This window comes from Coptis chinensis, chromosome 3 (assembly GCF_015680905.1).
Source record: "Coptis chinensis isolate HL-2020 chromosome 3, ASM1568090v1, whole genome shotgun sequence".
Classification (NCBI taxonomy): Eukaryota; Viridiplantae; Streptophyta; class Magnoliopsida; order Ranunculales; family Ranunculaceae; genus Coptis; species Coptis chinensis.
This window is the reverse complement of record NC_141458.1, coordinates 64,998,131-65,010,848: the sequence shown is the minus strand read 5'-3', so window position 1 is coordinate 65,010,848 and position 12,718 is coordinate 64,998,131. Positions and strand designations below refer to the sequence as shown.

The following is a 12,718-nucleotide window of genomic DNA, read 5'->3' as shown; positions in this document are numbered from 1 at the left end:
CTGTTCTTTTTCTTTCTCCTTGGGTATAGGTGACAGAGGAATACCAATGGAAAATGATGGAGACTCATTTGGCACCATTTCTGCATCTTCATTGAACACCATTTCTGCATCCTCATTTCGTACATGATGGTGGACTGCTTTAACAGTTTGAGGTTGCACTTCTTCCTTATCCCCCTCTTGTTGGTCCTTCTTTTTCAACTCTTCTTTGAACTTTTCATTTTCTTCTTTTCACAACAGATGTTCTTGTTTGAGTGTGGTGAGCTTCTTTTTCAACTATTCCTTCAACTTTCCATTTTCTTCTTCGCACAAAAGAAGTTCTTGTTCATGTGTGTTGACCTTCTCCCTAAACTCTTCCTTGAACTTTTCATTTTCTTCTTTGCATAACAGAAGTTCTTGTTCGAGTGTGTTGACCTTCTTTTTCAACTCTTCCTTGAACTTTTCATTTTCTTCTTTGCATAACATAAGTTCTTGTTCGAGTGTGTTGACCTTCTCCCTCAACTCTTCCTTGAACTTTTCATTTTCTTCTTTGCATAACAGAAGGTCTTGTTCGAGTGTGTTGACCTTCTTTTCCAACTCTTCCTTGAACTTTTCATTTTCTTCTTTGCACAAAAGAAGTTCTTGTTCAAGTGTGTTGACCTTCTCCCTCAACTTTTCCTTCAATTGTTCATTTTCTTCTTTGGACAATATAAGGTCTTGTTCGAGTAAGTTAACTTTCTCCCTTAAAATTTGGTTCTCCAGTCTTATTGATATGGCCTCATCATCTTCTTCAGTCAAAGGCTGGACAATCATTTATTGATCAGAGGGTACAACATCACTGGATATGTTATGCAGCAATGCTATTTCCTCATCTGTTATACCTTCGGCATCAACAATTACCTGATAAACTTCAGTATCAACAATTAGTGTTTGAAATTTGGACCATGAACAATCATTGTTCATACTCTTATTGGACTATTAACATTCAGTGTTCAGGCTTATTTGGGGGTATGAACACTTATTATTCATAGCCAACGGAGTATGAACAATGATTGTTCATAGCCAGTTTAGTGGTATGAACAATATTTGTTCGTAACAGCTTTGGATATTAATAATACTAATACTATAGTATATTTATACAATAATACTATAGTGCGTATTTATACACTTTATATAGGTTGAAATCTACCTGATGAGAGGGTACAACGTCACTGGATATGTTCTGCAGCAATGCTATTTCCTCATCTGTTATTGCTTCGGCATCAACGATTACCTGATAAAGTTCATCATCAACAATTAGTGTTTGAAATTTGGACCATGAACAATCAATGTTCATACTCTTATTGGACTATGAACATTCGGTGTTCATGCTTATTTGGGGGTATGAACACTGAATATTCATAGCCAATGGAGTATGAACAATGATTGTTCATAGCCAGTTTAATGGTATGAAAAATATTTGTTCATAACTACTGTTGGATATTAATAATACTAATACTATAGTATATTTATACACTAATACTATAGTGCCTATTTATACATTTCATATAGGTTGAAATCTACCTGATCAGAGGGTACAACGTCACTAGATATGTTATGCAGCAATGCTATTTCCTCATTTGTTATAGCTTCAGTATCAATAATTACCTGATAAAGTTCAGCATCAACAATTAGTGTTTTAAATTTGGACATAGCCAATGGAGTATGAACAATGATTGTTCATAGCCAGTTTAGTGGTATGAACAATATTTGTTCATAACTACTTTTGGATATTAATAATACTAATACTATAGTATATTTATACACTAATACTATAGTGTGTATTTATACACTTCATATAGGTTGAAATCTACTTGCTCAGAGGGTGGGGTACAAAGTCACTCGATATGTTCTGCAGCAATGTTCTTTCCTCATCTGTTATAGCTTCGGCATCAACGATTACCTGATAAAGTTCAGCATCAACAATTAGTGTTTGAAATTTGGACCATGAACAATCAATGTTAATACTCTTATTGGACTATGAACATTCATTGTTCATGCTTATTTGGGGCTATGAACACTGATTATTCATAGCCAATGTAGTATGAACGATGATTGTTCATAGCCAGTTTAGTGGTATGAACAATATTTGTTCATAATTACTGTTGGATATTAATAATAATAATACTATAATATATTTATACACTAATACTATAGTGTGTATTTATACATTTCATATAAGTTGAAATCTACATGATCAGAGGGTACAACGTCACTAGATATGTTATGCAGCAATGTTATTTCCTCATTTGTTATAGCTTCGGCATCCACAATTACCTTATAAAGTTCAGCATCAACAATTAGTGTTTGAAATTTAGACATAGCCAATGGAGTATGAACAATGATTGTTCATAACCAGTTTAGTGGTATGAATAATATTTATTCATAACTACTTTTGGATATTAAGAATACTAATACTATAATATATTTATACACAAATACTATAGTGTGTATTTATACACTTCATATAGGTTGAAATCTACCTGATCAGAAGGTCCAACGTCACTGGATATGTTCTGCAGCAATGCTATTTCGTCATCTGTTATACCTTTCGCATCAACAATTACCTGATAAAGTTCAGTATCCACAATTAGTGTTTGAAATTTGAACCATGAACAATCAATGTTCATACTCTTATTGGACTATTAACATTCAATGTTCATGCCTATTTGGGGGTATGAACACTTATTATTCATAGCCAACGGAGTATGAACAATGATTGTTCATAGCCAGTTTAGTGGTATGAACAATATTTGTTCATAACTACTTTTGGATATTAATAATACTAATACTATAGTATATTTATACACTAATACTATAGTGTGTATTTATACACTTCATATAGGTTGAAATCTACCTGCTCAGAGGGTGGGGTACAAAGTCACTCGATATGTTCTCAAGTAAACAATGTTCTTTCCTCATCTGTTATAGCTTCGGCATCAACAATTACCTGATAAAGTTCAACATCAACAATTAGTGTTTGAAATTTGGACCATGAACAGTCAATGTTCATACTCTTATTAGACTATGAACATTCAGTGTTCATGCCTATTTTGGGATATGAACACTGATTATTCATAGCCAATGGAGTATGAACAATGATTGTTCATAGCTAGTTTAGTGGTATGAACAATATTTGTTCATAACTGCTTTGGATATTAATAATACTAATGCTATAGTATATTTAAACACTAATACTATAATGTGTATTTATACACTTCATATAGGTTGAAATCTACCTGATCAAAGGGTACAACATCCTTTGGATATGTTCTCAAAGACAATGTTATTTCATCATCATTTATAACCCGGCATCAACGATTACCTGATAAAGTTCAGCATCAACAATTAGTGTTTGAAATTTGGACCATGAACAATCAATGTTCATACTCTTATTGGACTATGAACATTCAATGTTCATGCTTATTTGTGGGTATGAACACTGATTATTCATAGCCAATGGAGTATGAACAATGATTGTTCATAGCCAGTTTAGTGGTATGAACAATATTTGTTCATAACTACTGTTGGATATTAATTTTACTGATACTATAATATATTTATACACTAATACTATAGTGTGTATTTAAACATTTCATATAGGTTGAAATCTACCTGATCAGAGGGTACAACGTCACTAGATATGTTCTGCAACAATGCTATTTCCTCATCTGTTATAGCTTCAGCATCAACAATTACCTGATAAAGTTCAGCATGAGCAATTAGTGTTTGCAATTTGGACATAGCCAATGGAGTATGAACAATAATTGTTCATAGCCAGTTTATTGGTATGAACAATATTTGTTCATAACTACTTTTGGATATTAATAATACTAATACTATAGTATATTTATACACTAATACTATAGTGTGTATTTATACACTTCATATAGGTTGAAATCTACCTGATTAGAGGGTACAACGTCACTAGATATGTTCTGCAGCAATGTTCCTTCCTCATCTGTTATAGATTCAACATCAACAATTTGTGTTTAAAATTTGGACCATGAACAATCAATGTTCATACTCTTATTGGAATATGACCATTCGGTGTTCATCCGTGAGCATAGCAAACTCTTGAGGTCGGTTTCAAAAGCCCGCCTAAAATCCACTTCGTTGGTGTGTGTTTGTACCCCCCTCTCTAATAATCTCTCTCTCTTCTCCGCCCTTCATCTCCCCCCCCCTCTCCCTTTAATAGTTTCTCTCTCTTCTCCGCCCTTCATCTTCCTTCTCTCATCTCCTGCCCTTCTCATCTCCTCGCACTTTCCTCTTCCTCCTCTCATCTCCTGATCTTCTCTTCATCTCTCTCCTTCATCGTCCTCCTCTCATCTCTTCATCTCCCTCCTCTCATCTCCTCCCTTGCTACGCTCACGTCCCCACTGCTATATATGCAGTTATTCTAGTTATACACTTCATATATGTTGAAATATGCCTGATTAGCTTTTAACATGTTGAGTGTTGTGCTTCAGAATTGTCCAATCAATTTCTTCAGATTCCATCTCGCACACCTTGGGAATTTTCTTTCATGATTTTCCACCTTTTTAATGAGTGTGGTGTGCTCACATATCCAAAATTGCAATGTGTGTTATGAAACCTATATTTAGTGCTAAAAATGTTATACAAACAGGCATTTACAAAGATTTTATATATGAACAATCATTGTTCCTACTCCACCAACTGTTATACAAACATACAAACATATATTAAGGAGATGCAATTGAAATACTATACCATAAACATTATTGTGCATCCACTGATCGTCTTTATCTTCGTTTTTATCTTTCTTTTTTTTGTGCTTTTTGGCTGCAGCAATCAATTCGTCCTGTATGGCATTGGGCCAAGACAACTTTCTTAATGATTCCAAGTCTTCTACAACCTTGATTAAGGGCCAAGTTAATCTATAATTTGCATTAGCAAAGAAGTAGGTGGTGAACATGTAAAGTGACATCAACTTTGAGAAATCTTTAGTTGCATGTTCATCATTTGTCTCATTCAAGATCTGCAATATTGCACCAAATAAATCAGCTTTGTTGATTATCGATTTCTCCCCACCACCCAAGTACTTTGATATGAATCTTGTTTGTTTATCTTTAGAACCAATAGTCTCCGTTGGATTAAAAAACATTTCTGTTACAGGCAGCCCAAACATTAGACTTATCTCCTCATAAGTCAGCTTTAAACTTTTTCCATCTATCTGAAATTCATTAGAGTTGTTATCATATTTGTCCAAGAGATCAAATATTTGTTTGTTGGGCTTGTTTACGTTACCTTCTACAATCTCCCCTTCCCATAATGCTTTAAACAACAACCATAATGGTGTCTTCTTCATTGCCTCAACATAATTTTTTGGAATTTTCTTTTCCTTTAGAAGTTTTACTAGCTTTATCATACAGGAGAGGCTGCTTCGCAGCTGAGGTGCCAGTGTTGTACATGTGGTCGATACTAGTTCTTTTCCCTGGTCTTCCTTCTCCTTTTCACTCTCCTCTTCTGCCTTCTTTTTAGAAACTATTTTCCTACTCTTCTTTTTATAAACTACTTTGCTGCTTGACTCTTTCTTCCTTTTCTTGGTAGGAGTGCTACTCGATTCTGGCTTCTGTTGCTTAGTTGCAGGTTTCGAACATGCTATTTTCCCTGGGGACTTATTTTTCTTTGATTTGTTCTTCCTCTTTGATTTGCTTTTCATCCCTTTTAGTAAGTCCTACAAATAAATGAATGTCAGATATTGAAATTAAAAAATAGCAAAGTACCCTATAAACATTAGTCTATTGATGTATGGTGAGGTATGAACATTCAATGTTCATAGTCCACTAAGAGTATGAACACTGAATGCTCATAGTCCAACAAGAGTATGCACAATGAATGTTCATACATATATTTCCTACCATTCATATCCTAACATGTACACTGTGCAAGCCATGAAAATCCTAATAGTGATATGAACCAAAAATCACGAATTTCAATAATTATAACATGAAAAATATAATTCAACATCATTGAAATGTACCTGTAATGGTAGTTCGTCTTCTTCCCCGTCCTCAAGTTGTGAAAATAACAAAATTTGTTGGTATAATTGATCTTGGTGTTCTTCACAATAAATTTGATTTTGAAGTCTTGGATTTGTGCAATTTTCAGTGTTGCGTGTGTTCTCTTCAGTCCGCAACGGTGATTTTGACATTTTGTTTTGTTTTGTTGGAAATTTGAGATTTTGCTTAGGCTTTCGGTTTGTGGAGAGTTTTTTGCGGGGTTTTTTGTTGGGAGTTTTTTGCGGGGGTTTGTGGAGAGTTTTTTTTTGTGGGAGATCGAATTTGTAGACATACATGAAAAAGCTGTCCCGTGGACAATAGAATATAATTGGTCCACCTAAACACTTAGTCCACATCAGGCTTGTGGTCCACTTTACTTAAAATTGGAAAAAAAAGAGTTTGAATTAAATAGCACATTTCTATTAGGTTAAATCCATCTCGTGAATCTCGTGAATATTCCTACCCTTGGTAATTTTGATATAACCGTCGCCAGACACAATGCGATTTTAGAGCCAACGGTGATTAAAAGCAACAATCAAAGGTACAATCCTTTCTTTTACTCCTCTTCAAAATTCTGAGTTTGTGATGTCCTATATGGTTTTAATTCCCCTTCAGCTTTATGGTTATCATCAATTAATACTAAAGTTTCGCCAATTAATTGCAGATTTTTGAATGAATTTTTTTTCACTCTCATTATTTGTATGGGAATTTTAGAATGAAAATTTTCCCTTGCAAAGAAGTGGTCATGATTTTTTTTTATTTCACCACTATTTGAGATAGTCTTAGGTTCTAAATGTATATTGAATGATTTGTTCCATCTCTTTTATTTTTCTATACGTATTTGTTTTTATATTGTGGGTCATGTCATATTCATAAGTTTGATGTTTGAAGTATTGTTATATGTTATTTCCAATCTGTTTTCGATGATTTTTTTTTTCTTTGTGTGTTAGAAAATTGTATAATAGTTGGAGCATTTTTAGAAGCTCCCTAGGACATGTTTGATTATAAGCCTAAGAGGTGAATTCTATTTACCATCCTATGTTCTTGAACTTTTGATTACATACTGTTTGGTGACTTGTAAACAGTTTTGCATTCATTCATCTTGTCGAACTTTCAAAAATTCGTCGTTACAGTGACAACTAAAATTTATCCTTGTGTCAATGCGAATATTACAAATACGGAAATACCTATTGCTGTTTTTTTAAAAATTTACTGTTTGCTTCCTATACATCTATACGGAAATACCTAATTCATCTTCCTCTTCTCACTCTCTTTGTTCTCCGCCCTTCTCTTCAACTCCTTGCTCCTCTCATTCCTACCCTTGCTATGCTCACTTCCCCACTGCTATGCAGTAATTCTAGTTTAGGATAAAAAGAGAAATTTCCTTCATTCTCCACCGAGATCAGATCTGCCGCCCTCTCCCTCTCTCTCTCTCTATCAGGTATGATTCACTCTAATGGCTACTTTCTCCTACTTTTATTTTTCTTTTCTTTTTCACTAACTTGCTAAGGTTGGCGAGGTATGTCATTTGCGTCCTATTTTATTTAGGGCCACTATTAAGTCTGACGAGGTTTACAAAATCTTTTAAAAATATATTTCTCCTTCCCTCTCCCTCCTTCCTTCTCAACCAAACCCAACTCTCTCTCTCCCCACCACAAACCCATCTCTCCCTCTCTCTTCTCCACCTCCGCTCACGCCCCCACTGCTTGCAGTTATCTAGTGTAATATGGTAATGTGTTTTGTTTCAGAATCTATGGTTGCGGTTCATCTACCTTTGGAGAATTTGCTTTGAAAATATTGAGATGGAAGCTGAAGGGAATTCTTCTTCATCCAGTTCCACTGCTGCCAACAAGAAGTTAAAGAATATGAACAATGAAGACAAAATCAGTGGCTTACATGAACCACTTATTCATCACATCCTCTTTTTCATGGACATGAAAGAAGTTCTCCAAACAAGCTTTCTTTCCAAAAGATGGACAAACCTATGGCGATCAGTCCAAACTCTTAAGTTTCATGAACATTCCTGGACAAATCGTTGTAATTGTTGGAATCGACGTAATCTCAAACTGAAGAAGAACAAGTTGACTAAGTTCAAGTTTTTTGTAGACACGGTTTTATTTCTCCGAGATGGATCTGATATAGACAAGTTCGATCTGTTTTTCGTCTCTGCCGAATATGATGATTCCAGACTGATTGATAGATGTGTTACTTATGCTAAAAAACGATGAGTTGAAGTGCTTAGACTTGGTGGCGTATCTATTATGTCTTTAAAAACAGTATGTTTATCTGGCCGAGTTAAAATTTGGAATTACTTGGGATCTTGCTTCCGATCAATAGTCATGGGGATTTAGTTTTGGACTTGCCAATTGTGGAAAGTTTTATTATTGAATATTGTGACCATATTAAGGTTAGAAGGCTTGCAATATCTGGTCCTAAACTTAAGTACTTGCAGCTGGAGAATATTTTTCAAGGATGTAATTATAATACCTCAATTTAGATATCTGCAGCGCCCAGTCTCGCATCACTCAAATGCATTGGCTATACCTACAAAGACTACACCTTGGAGAATCTTTCAGCCTCAAGTTACTGCTGAGATTGAGACATATGTGTACTACGTGGTAACCCGCAATATTTCATTTGGTAGATGTTTGAGTAGCATCCTAAAAGGAATCACTAATGCAAAGTCGCTTACTCTATCAGGACATGGCTTTCAAGTATGTTTTCTTTCATCTTTCTCTATTGTGAAAATGGCTTCGGCTAGCATTTTCTACTTTTTTTTTATTAGTGAGAACGGTTCTTATTTCAATTGTATAAAGCTTTCAGAACATTGGGAAAACAAATGTGCTTTACGGTTTCTTTTCTTTTTTATTTTTGGTTAAGAAGTTTGGAACACAGTTATTTGAACTAACAATGTTTTAAATAAGTATGTCGGGTGACATAACAGATTTGTTGACTACAAACTTAAATGCCAATTTAGACAATCTCTATACTTTGATGTACCTTTCTCCGAGGAATACCCCTTTACTGATTAAATCTATGGTCTCGAATTCCAATGGTTTGTAACTTTGCTAGGTTGTAAATGGTTGATATATAGATGCTCTCCTCGAACAATTCAGTTGTAGCATATGGGAAAAACACCTTTTGTCAAGCACTTCCTAATTGTCAAAATTTTACCTGTGAAGTAGTTGTTTCTAGATTCCTCTCTTTTTCATTGTCAGGCTTTTGAAGAATTGCCGAATATGTTGGAAGGAGTTTCAGTCCAAAGTTTGAAGTATCTAAAGCTTACAGAATGGTGTGACAAATCTTACATCTATTCATTGGCAAAACTGTTAGAGGTTTTCCCACTTTTAGAAACTCTTGTCTTGGAAAGAACCAAGGTATTGATCGATTATTATATCATATTTCAGGTTTTTTCAACTCTTATTTTGTAGTTATACAGTTACAGCTTAAAGTTACCAACTACTAAGTTCATCAAACGCAGCAGAATAATATACAACAAATCAACAACTAGGGTTTCAACTCAATTTAATATTCACTATCATGATCTTTCAAAAATTATAATTTGTTTTTCTAATCACCCATTGACAAAGAAGGCTACAAAACCTATATATAATAATACTACCCCTTAATAACTAGAACTCTAAACCACTCTAACTAGGGTTTTATTATACATGCCAACATTGCTACTTAAAATATAAACAAATAAATAAAAGTCTCACTAGGGATGCCTATTACATTTGTTCTGTTTGCCTCTTTTGTATATGTTGCTAATTATTGGAACAAGGGGAAAAAGTTGTAATGGTAGAAAAATAAAAGAAACAAATTGTAGAAACACAAATTGTACTGTTGCTTTACCAATTGTTTTTTATCAGAGAATTATCAAGCATGAAGATGAGAGAGAAGATTGGGATGCAGAGTTATCATTTACTTGCAAGCTTCATCAACTAAAGTGTATTGAGATGCAAAATTTTGAAGGGTCTAAAAATGAATTCAAGTTTCTTGAGTTTTTACTAAAAAGTGCTTTGGTATTGAAGAAAGTTGGCATTACCTTGACTATTAAATTGAGTGGCACGGAGAAGGAGCTGGCCGAACTCAATAAGAAGATACAATCACTATAAAAAGCATTTTCAGAGGTTACCATATTGCTAAATTTGAAGACGGCGCTCTGATTAATTATCTCATATCAAGAGTGGCTGATCTCAAAGCACTAGGTATGCTTATAGGTTTTCTATGATTAGTAGATAACCTTTATATATAGGTTGAATTTTTTTTCTGTATTTTTTCTTTATTGTTTTATTTATATATTTATTATTATTATTCTTATTTTTTGGGGTGGGGCCGTGGGGGGCGGGGAGCTAAAAAGAGTTTGTTATGTAAAACTGAGTACTTCTTTGACCCTATATTAACCCTCTGGATTTTGACCAAAGGAAAAAGAAAAGGTTTTTCTTATTTTATACTCTTGTCCGTCAGTGCACTGATACTACTCAGGTAAGGTGTTTGATCTATGTAGATATTTTTCTCATTGTAGGTGTCTAGTTTTGTTTCTGGGACGGTCCTATTAAAGTCACCTAGAGACTTCAAGAATTACATCAGCCCAATCACGTGAACAGAAGTCTTACTAATCCTGAAGTGTCTTCATAAATGAAAGTATGAAACACTTAAAGCCATTTCCTTAACAAAGAAGACCACCAAGATCGGTCCAGCACGGATTGAAATAAGAGCCGGTTCGACAAGAAGCTTTTGAAAATGCAGTGCACCTAGTTAAATGGGGAATGGCAATGAATACAAAGGTTAATCAAGCATCCCTATTCCATCACCCAAAAGGTTACCCACATAGGTCTTTTGGACTTCCCTAAAACCCATATGCAAGGCTGGTAGCCAAGGAAAAAGTCATGACAAACCTGCATAGGTCAGTCATTAGTAGAGGATTTCACTTGCTAATATTAAACAAGAACTTTGTTATGGCAGTCAGACCACTAGCGTACATGTTGTCGCTTCCTATTCAGTTATCTAGGATGCATAACGTCTTTCACGCGTCTATATTGAAAAAGTTCTTAAGAGAGGACGCTCGCCATCACCACATCGACCTTAGTGAGATTGAACTTCAGGATGACACAACGAAGAACATCCCTATTGTATAATGGACAGGAAGATTCAGAATCTTATATTGAAGAGCATTCACTTGGTCAAGGTGCAATGGAGTCACCACGATGAGAATGAAGCTTCACCTACGTGTCTGGATTTCTTAGAATTTGGATTTGACTGATTTGGAGTTGTATTTAATTTCATATGAATTGTTTCCTATGATTGCGCAGACCAAAAACTGTTTTTCTGACATTCCCGAAACTTGAGGTTTAGTCAGGTATTACAATGACTTAGGTACTTAATTAGATAAAAGTTACTTGATACTAAATCTAGATCTATGTGTTTGAATTTCACAAGATTTGTATTTGACTGATTTGGAGTTGTATTTAATTTCATATGAATTGTTTTCTATGACTGCGCAGACCAGAAACTGTTTTTCTGACATTCCCGACACTTGAGGTTTAGTTAGGTATTACAATGACTTAGGTACTTAATTAGATAAACGTTCCTTGAGACTAAATCTAGATCTATGTGTCTGAATTTCACATGATTTGAATTTGACTGATTTGGAGTTGTATTCAATTTTATATGAATTGTTTCCCAAGACTGCGCAGACCAGAAACTGTTTTTTTGAAGTTGCTGAAATTTGATCATGTCATTTTATTTTATTTTATTACATGTTATGATACTCGATTGTGTTTGCAGCTAGTGGACTTTAAATATCTACATGTGATGTTTTATTTTATATAGGTTCATGTTTATTTGCACGTTTAGCTTTGTTAAAGTGAATGAGTGTGCTATATGTATGTGGTTGATTTCCGGCAAAAGGAACCCGCCGTAGTCGATGTCAATAAGTACTACTGGACGTGGGCTTGTCGTGGTTTAAATTTGATGAATGGATCCCGCTGTAGCCATAGTCAATAAGAGCTACAGGACGTGGGCTTATCATAGTTTCTGAGATATTTGTTTTTTTTTAGTTTCTTATGTTTGGATTTGTTACCCATGATTAATGATAACCATTTTTCTTTGATATTAAGTATTACAAGTCGTACTCTTATCGTGTGGTGTTGAAAATAAATTCTGAATCATTTGCTAGTACAAGTTAAATGAAGTGTTAACTAATATGCAAAAGATGGTTCTATTGCTAAGTAGGTCCTAAGCTTTTGGGTAAGCTTGCTTATATTGAGGTTTAACCTCTTATAGTTGTTGCAGGTTCTTGGACTCAGCCTCATTAAGGTCGATACACGTATGAGAGGTGGGGACCTACTCTACTAAAAGGACTCCTAACCTTTGATTAGATGTATGTAACGGGGAGTCATATGTTCTTCTTTTGTCTTTTTGGAAAGGGCTTCTTTATGAGGTGTCATGACTTGTAAATATTTATTTTGAGAAGACTATATGCTAAACCCTTTGATCATCAATTATGAGATTAAATGTTTTGCAAATATTTTTCTTATTTTTGAGTTCTTATATGCTAAGTTTGATATTTAACAATTAATGCTCCTTAAATTTATATTAGGGGTGGCCAACCTATTATAAATTTATTGGGTATTATAGTTGGTACCCATATGCAAGGCTGGTAGCCAAGGTAAAAC

At 34.5% G+C, this 12,718-nt stretch overlaps 1 protein-coding gene across 1 annotated transcript; it reads left to right on the top strand.

Moving 5' to 3' along the window:
* Positions 1–7,840: 7,840 nt before the first annotated feature.
* LOC147510418 (uncharacterized) lies at positions 7,841–10,156 on the top strand. Its single transcript, XM_086598125.1, has 4 exons — positions 7,841–8,242; positions 8,546–8,752; positions 9,257–9,415; positions 9,911–10,156. Exons 1-4 carry the CDS (start codon positions 7,841–7,843, stop codon positions 10,154–10,156), a joined length of 1,014 nt encoding a protein of 337 aa, XP_086454251.1.
* The last annotated feature ends 2,562 nt before the right edge of the window (positions 10,157–12,718 follow it).

Excerpts from the sequence above, each read along its gene's own strand:
- LOC147510418 (XM_086598125.1), top strand. The coding sequence starts at position 7,841 with ATGGAAGCTGAAGGGAATTCTTCTTCATCCAGTTCCACTGCTGCCAAC. Across the intron at positions 8,243-8,545 it reads CCAGACTGATTGATAGATGT|CGCCCAGTCTCGCATCACTC; the intron begins GTTACTTATGCT and ends AGATATCTGCAG. Across the intron at positions 8,753-9,256 it reads TATCAGGACATGGCTTTCAA|GCTTTTGAAGAATTGCCGAA; the intron begins GTATGTTTTCTT and ends TTTCATTGTCAG.